This window comes from Rosa chinensis, chromosome 3, assembly GCF_002994745.2.
Source record: "Rosa chinensis cultivar Old Blush chromosome 3, RchiOBHm-V2, whole genome shotgun sequence".
NCBI lineage: Eukaryota > Viridiplantae > Streptophyta > Magnoliopsida > Rosales > Rosaceae > Rosa > Rosa chinensis.
Window position 1 is genome coordinate 18,650,601 of NC_037090.1, and position 7,832 is coordinate 18,658,432.

The 7,832-nt window shown below is 37.6% G+C and overlaps 2 protein-coding genes across 2 annotated transcripts; both read right to left on the minus strand.

Moving 5' to 3' along the window:
* Positions 1-418: 418 nt before the first annotated feature.
* LOC112192944 (cytochrome P450 94C1) lies at positions 419-2,235 on the minus strand. The gene has a single exon (XM_024332892.2). It carries the CDS (start codon positions 2,015-2,017, stop codon positions 530-532), a length of 1,488 nt encoding a protein of 495 aa, XP_024188660.1. The 5' UTR covers positions 2,018-2,235; the 3' UTR covers positions 419-529.
* A 550-nt stretch (positions 2,236-2,785) lies between these two features.
* On the minus strand, positions 2,786-4,803 carry LOC112194231. Its single transcript, XM_024334475.1, has 2 exons — positions 4,755-4,803; positions 2,786-3,360 (listed from the first exon to the last, which is right to left on the minus strand). The coding sequence occupies exons 1-2, from the start codon at positions 4,801-4,803 to the stop codon at positions 2,786-2,788; spliced, it is 624 nt and encodes a 207-aa protein (XP_024190243.1).
* Positions 4,804-7,832: the final 3,029 nt, after the last annotated feature.

The following is a 7,832-nucleotide window of genomic DNA, read 5'->3' on the forward strand; positions in this document are numbered from 1 at the left end:
AGGTTTGTCTTCCAGTATACGGTGGAGGAAGAGCGGATGAAAGTGGTCGACGATAGACCTTGGTTATGCCTTGACTGTTTCGAATTATGCTAGTTACTCGGAACTTAATTTTAGGGTAACGTTATGTTGGATTACTTTAGAATTTTCTAGTCATATTTCAATCTTATCGTAGCCTAACAGTGGGTGAGTAATTACATAACGTTTTCTACATTTATTTTTTAATAGATTCACACCCACAATCTTTCAAAAAAAAGAAAATATCAACCAAACAGAGTAGGTCAAAAATCACCAGCTACATTGCATCATTTTGTACACCATGATATATAAATTATCTTACAGTACCCGACACAAACTGCTGACATTCTGGTTATATATATATATGGTGCACATTCAATTCAGACGAGGTAGGCACATCACCTTCATCTTTGTCACGCAGCACATTTCCCGACATTAATTTGATTGGTTGGCAACACTAACATGGTAACATGCATATTTATACAGGCCACACATATAGCTAAGCAGATGTGACTTATGAGGATGGTAGTGTTTTCCTTTCTCTCACCCGCACAGGAAGGCCACCACGGAAAGTGGCTGTGAGTCCCGGTGAGAATCGCGGCACATCAAATTGTGTCGTTGTCTGGATGTCGAAGTTTCTAAGCAAAGAAAGAGCCACAACTTTGAGCTCCATTAAGGCCATCTCCTTTCCCAAGCAAACCCTATGTCCTGGTTGGAAAACCGGGTATTTAAATGCGTTTTCCATGAAGAAAGCACCTTCCTTCAACCATCTTTCCGGCTTGAATTCCATGTAGTCTGGTCCCCAATTCTCTGGGATCCGACCCATCGCGTAGGGATGGTAAGTAACCCTAGTCCCTTTCTTCACAAACGTCCCGTCCGGCAAAACATCGTCTTGGTCACAAAACTTCGAATCAAATTGGACAGGAGGGTAAAGTCTCATGCTCTCATAAATTGCCGCTTGTAAATAATGAAGCTCTTGCATATGTTCGAAGCTTTTCAGGCTCTCATTGCGACCTAGTACTCTGTCTGCCTCGGATCGAATTGCTGACTCGACCACCTTGTGGGTCGTCATGAGCCAGAAGAAGCTGGTCAGTGCTGACGCAACTGTGTCGCGACCAGCTAATAGAAAGCTAATGACAATGTCTCTCAAGTACGTCTCATCATCTACGCTCCGCATGAAGCGTGACAAGAGATCCCTCTGAGTAGAAAATCCCATCTGCCGCTTTGTCACGATAACCTCTCTCGCCAATACATCGATCATGTTAATGGCTTCTTTTAATTGCTTCTCGCTCCCCAAATTCAGCATCCTCTTGATCTTCCAGACGAGAGGAGACGCCGTCATGGCTCTCTCCGCAGACAACCTCGACGCCAGATCAAAAGAAACAGCAAACTCCGATAAGGGCAGGGACAAATCCAAACACATAGGGTCCAACCCAAAAGAGAACTTGCATATGCTATCAAAGGAGAATCTCTTGAACACGTCTTGCAAATCCAAGACATCTTTCGTCTCCGAAAAGGACGATAAAAGCGGGATGAGCCGGTTTTCAATCTCGTGATTGACAATCTCAAAAGCATAAGATCTCACCGAGTGCTTATCCAGCTCCAGACTCGCCATCTTCCTCTGAAACCTCCATGGATGACCATCCACGTTGAAAATACCTTGACCCAGAAAGTCACCCAAGATTGTAGAGAAAGGTTTGCCTTTCGGGAAGTTTTCGAAATTTGTTTTGAGCATGTACTGAACGTTTTCTGGGTTTGCTGTGATGGTGTTTCTGAGAACATGTATGTGGATGGTTTTGGTAGGTGACTCTCTCAAAAGATGTGCATACCAATCACAAAGATTGTGGAATTTTAGAGACCAAGAAGAGGTGAGATAAGTGCTACAGATTTCACAGTTGCACCATAGCCTTGATCTCAGTAGGTACAAGCTGATGAAAGAGAGCAAAATGAAGGACATGGGGGTGAAAAGGAACTGAGGGAACCAAGAAACTTCAAGCTCCATTGATTATTGATAAAGAAAAAGAGAAAACCTATAAGCGAGAAGATATTCGACTCAGAATTTAGAGATTGATGAGAGGCCATGAAAGGCATGTTGAAGGGGTATATATGGGGTTGGCGTAAATGTTTTATGTATTGTGTTGTACAATCATTTAGAATTAGATGGTTTTCTTTGTTTCCACTTGCAAAGAGAAATTGACAATTCAATATTAGGAGAGATATAATATAAGAGCATGAAGAAACCGTGCGTCTGGTGAGGATATATCTGGGCAGCGTCCATAGCTGTGATACTTGAAAAAGCTAAAATTCTCCTATATACGGCGGTGTAAGTCTACATATATTAATTATACAAATCTCAGCCCGTCTATATATGAGATATGTTATTTATCATTCAAAATCGTTCAATCTTAGCAGGACATATCTTCAATCGCGAATCTAAAACTCTAAAGGACACAATAAAAATTGTTGATATTCACCCACGTGCTTATATTCTTATTTGCACAAACTGGTGTTTTCTTTTGTTTATGAGAAGTTAACTGACAATTATATTTTATATTGGGTGGATAAAATGCAAGCAGTGGTCAAAAAAGGAGGAATAGTTTAGAGATTTTATAACTCTAGTGTACTGTAGACAATGACCAACATGTTAGGGTGGGTCATGGGTGGAGTGAAACTACAGATTTATCCACGGATACAGAGACAAAATTTTGATGCAATATATTGAAATGAGCTGCTTTCAAATTTTTTTTTTTTTTTTTGAGGAGTGAAAAAATTACAACAAGAAATTCCTAAGACAATCATAATTAAAGTTATCAAAATTAGAAGCTGTAAGCTCGGAGAGAGGGAGCTTCCCTTTCCACGTGGAAGGGTTCTTCAGAGTATGACCATGATGCGTGATCGCATCCGCCACAAAATTGGCTTCACGGGGGACATAGCAGAAGACAATGTGGTCAAAGCTACTAGCCAAGCAAACTATGTCTCTAGCAAGGGTTCGGAGCCTCCAAGGGATGGAGCACTTTTTATTGATGACGTCAATGACTAGTTTGGAGTCCCCTTCCACCAAAACTTTCTTGCAATTATTGATCAGAGCATGATAAAGACCATCTCTAAGAGCATTTCCCTCAGCGACAGGAACATAGGAAATGCCAATGTTCCTGGAACCAGCAACAATATGAGTGCCATGCTCATCACGAAGGACAAAACCCGAGGCAGCACTCTTGTTTCCAATAACCGACCCGTCAAAGTTGAGCTTGTAGAAGCCAGAAGGAGGCGGTTGCCATTTGATTGTCGAGTGGACTGCATTAGCAGGGGGGGGAGTTACCCCAAGACTTTGGCTTATTGGCCAATCTGTACTGTTCAGCAGTGATCGCAGATGAAAAAATTACAGAAGCTGGGGGGGGGGGGGGGGGGGGTTAATTTCTGTCTGAAAATAAGGTTGTTTATGGCCTCCCAAAGCTTCCAACAAATGATGATAAGATTTTCTGTTGTCTGTTTACAAAAACCAGAAACAAAACAAGAATCAAACCAGTTTTCAAAAGAGCTGCTTTCAATTTTGGTAAATGTTAAAATCGAACATTTAGATTAAAGATCAATGTATTATGAAAACTTTATATCCGTAGTTTTGACTTTTGACTACCATGTTAGGGTGGTTAATGGCTCAACATTACGTTTAAAAATAGTGGCTAAGATGATTCGTTTATCTTTTTCATTATATAGCAAGTCATGTTATGAAACATCAAGATAGTAATTGCATGCGTTTATTTCTTTCATTGCACAGTGGTACACAATTTATAATAAAGATCAATTACTCTAGTAATGGAGCTAGGAAGTATGGTAGGGCCCTGCACATTTTTTAGTTGATATGTCCTTCTACAGTTATTATTTAGAGACATCAAACTATATATACAATCCAACATTTAGAAGTACCGTAAGAATTACATACAACTCATGCGCGCGTGCATACACACACACATATATATATATATATATATCTATATATATTAGGACCTAATGCTCTTATATATATATATATATGTTAGGACCTAATGCTCTTTTCTCATTTTTGGTAAGTTGCGGTTATATTTCTTTGTCAGGTGAACTTTAGATATGTGTAACATGTGTTCATCAACACGACATGACACTAGTGGAAAATATCATAAAATCATTGCACAAATAATGTGCTAGTGACGTTGACTGTCATACCGCATGACTCATAGTCTCATACGTGTGCAGCATGAGGTTTATTAAGTTGCATTAAATTAGCAGTGAGGTTTAGTGTGGAAATTTAAATGATACTCCTTTTAGTTAGAATTTATATTTATATTAAAAGAAATTGTTTAAAAAATATTATCAACTTACTAATTTATTAAAGAAATTACATATAACTACCCACTCCAGTGAGGTTATCAAAATAGTCATTACATAAGTAAATTAACTTTTAAATGAGGCAACGTACGATGAAAACTATTTTACATAACTAATGAGAAATTCAGAAAGAGGAGCATAAAATGCGGGCATTCTAGTGAGATCCCTCAAAAGTGAGTAACTCTAAGCTCATAAGAAGTTCTTTCCCTTTCACAAAAAAAGAAGAAGAAGAAGTTCTTTCAAAATAAAAACAATAAATAAAAAAGACAGCCCAAAGCCGAAAACCTAAATGTTGGCCCGGTTGCAGATAAATTAAGCTTATCCACCAAGAAACCCCAGGGCATCTTGAAACACCTAATTTGCAGCCACAACCATACCATTCGACCTCCACTTTCCCCACCCGATGCCACCACTAGAGCAACCCATGCCGAAACCATAAGACCGCCATTGCAAGTGATAAGAAAGGCCATATGCATCTGCCTCCTTCGCTGCAAAGCATATCGATTGTAATCCAACCCCAGCACTGGCAACAACACCAGGAGTAGCAGAGGTGTCACCGACTTTGATCACTTATGCAAATTTTCAATCAAATTGAAAACAGTTAAGGCATTCATGATCGTGGTTTACCATTATGAGCATGAATGATTCATGTTGGAGAATTTTTTTTTGTCCATTGCCTTAAGGGATCCTTCCACTAGGGGATCATATTTTTGGCAATTTTAAGGGATAGCTTATAGGACCTACTTTTCGATCACATTTTGACATCTTGATTGTTCAGTTTTTAGGTCTCCATAAGTAAATCAATTATGCAAATTTTTTTTTTCTGCAAATTAAAAAGCATTGACTCATTCATGATCGTGATTTACCATTATGAACATGAAAACTTCTAAAAAAAACAAGATTTGGTTTGTCCATTGATTAATTTGAGCTAATTCGATACCTTAACGATTATCAGTTTGCCTGAATATTTGCATAAGTGATATACTCTTAGACCTAATAATTGAACGATTGAGATGACAATATGTGATCAAAAGTGGGTTCTACAAGAGACCCATTAAAATAGAACTAAAATAAAAATAAAAATCCTTGAACCCTATCTATATATGTATATTTGCTGGAATGAAGCTCTAATGAAGACTTTTAAAATGAGGACTTTTTTATCAACGATTATGGGACCCACTTTTCGATCACATTTTAGCAAATCGACTGTTAGATGTGTAGATTTTCATGAGTTGATCATTTCTATAAATTTTCAACCAAATTGAAAATTATTAAGGCATTCACAATCTCGATTTATTATTTATGAACATAGAAGGTTCAGGTTAGACAAATTTGGTTCATCCGTTGATTTGATCTAGTTTGCTACATTTTTTTTTAAATACTGGCAAAGTCACTCGCTAGGTTAGAGTTGTGTTACTCCCACCTATATTAATGATTATTATTCATAGAGGGATAGTACAACGAGGGGGACATAGAGCCTAAATCTCGTGAAACATTACAACCATCTTCAATAAGCACATTCTTAATAATATCAGGGGTTTCATTCTCCCAAAACACATCCAACAAGGATGACCTAGTAAGGTAGGCAAGCCTATTTGCGATACTATTTGCTTCACTAAAGATATGTCTAAAAAGAATAAAATGAAAAGCCTGTAGATAATAACGGCAATCATTTAAAATGTTACTAACCTCAGACACATCTTGCTTCTCATTAGCCAAGGCATTGAGTACTATGGCACAGTTGCTTTCAACTTCAGTCCAACCTTGATCAATGGCAATAAGCTAGCAAACTGGCACATAATGTCTCTGCCTCCATGTGCAAAGCAGATTGTGCATAAGGAAAATGGCGAGAAAATGCAGCCACACAACCTCCATTCTCATTCCTAGCTATCACACCAACACTACCCTTTCCAGATTCCACCAAGAACGCCCCATCTACATTGAGCTTGAGCCTTCCACTAGGCCGACAGAACCATTTAGCCTTTTCTAGTTTGGTACCTTAACTTTTAGAAGTGATATATATGCTCATGAAGAGATGAACATCTAACGGTTGACTTGCCGAGATATGATTGAAGAGTGAGTTTCACAACCATTGATTTAAAAGTCTCCATAGAGTCCTGATTTTAAAGATTCTACTCAGGGCCTCTTTCACATATTTACTGTATTGTAATTGACAAATGATGAAATTATTCAGCTGCTAAATAACTAACTACAGTATTTACTATTGTTCGATATCGATCAGTGTTCTACTCTAATCTAGAAACCAATCGATTGAATTTTGTTGGCAGTCGTTTTCCACGATCACATTGGGTTGGACTTGTCGTCCAATTTAAACTTATCAAAACATGGGCTCCATATATATATGAAAACTTTTGACCTTTCCATACACAGTAATTCCACACTTCCAGACAAAGTTAATTCTATTATTGCATCCATGATCCATCCATAGTATTCCTTAGTGGGTTTTCTCTATATAAGATTATAATCATTAACCCATTGATTTGTCTATTTTCTTTAGCGTTAGGATTTAGCATAAATCATTTTAATCTTCCTCTAGTGTTGCTATAAATGGAAGATCTGATAGCTATCAATATTTGTGGATCAAATAGATCTGGTATAATGTACTGCTGAATGAGAACTAGTACATCATGTACTACAGGATGAACTGGTGTTTTTGATATCAGCACAGCAGTAAACCATATGGATATGATAATTCTTATCAGTAAGGACAAACTAAGCTGATGGAGATTAAAGTAACTTTTAAGCTGTAAGCTGTTGGCGTTAATATTAGAAACTTCAATTATATACTGATGGCCGGAAGGGTTAGGGCACGAAGAAGGGACGCAGAAGCAGTACTGCACCTAATCCCTGAAGTTTAATTGGGAAGGAATGTGATTGATGAACAACTAAAGTAACAGCAACTGCAGCCATACAAATAAAATCAAACACGTAAGACTGTGTGCTTGTGCTACATTTAGGTTGTATTATATTAACGCCCAAGTCATCATCAATTATATATCTAATGAAGAAGCTTCAGTTGGTGGAGTTAATATATATATATATATATATATATATATATATATATATATATGGAAGTAGCTAGAATCAAAGAGATGGCACCAATTGGATGCTCTGTAAATATGTAGTATATCCAGAATAGCGACCCGCGGCCCATTCCCGTTTGCTTTCACTCACTGTAAGACTAATCAGTAATCATCATTAGAGGTGATAAGAGACTCTAATACGGCTCTTGTTGGAGGGACACACAACACTATAAAATTTCAGAAGTAATTATATTCAATTTTTTTAGGATTATATACTCGTTACTCCTCATACTTTTATCTAAAAAACAGTTTGGTTTCTCGCCTTTCAAATTAAACTGAATAGCCCTTATTCTCTCTAATTCTTATATAACAAGTCCAAAATAATCTGAAATAACTATTATGCCCCTCATT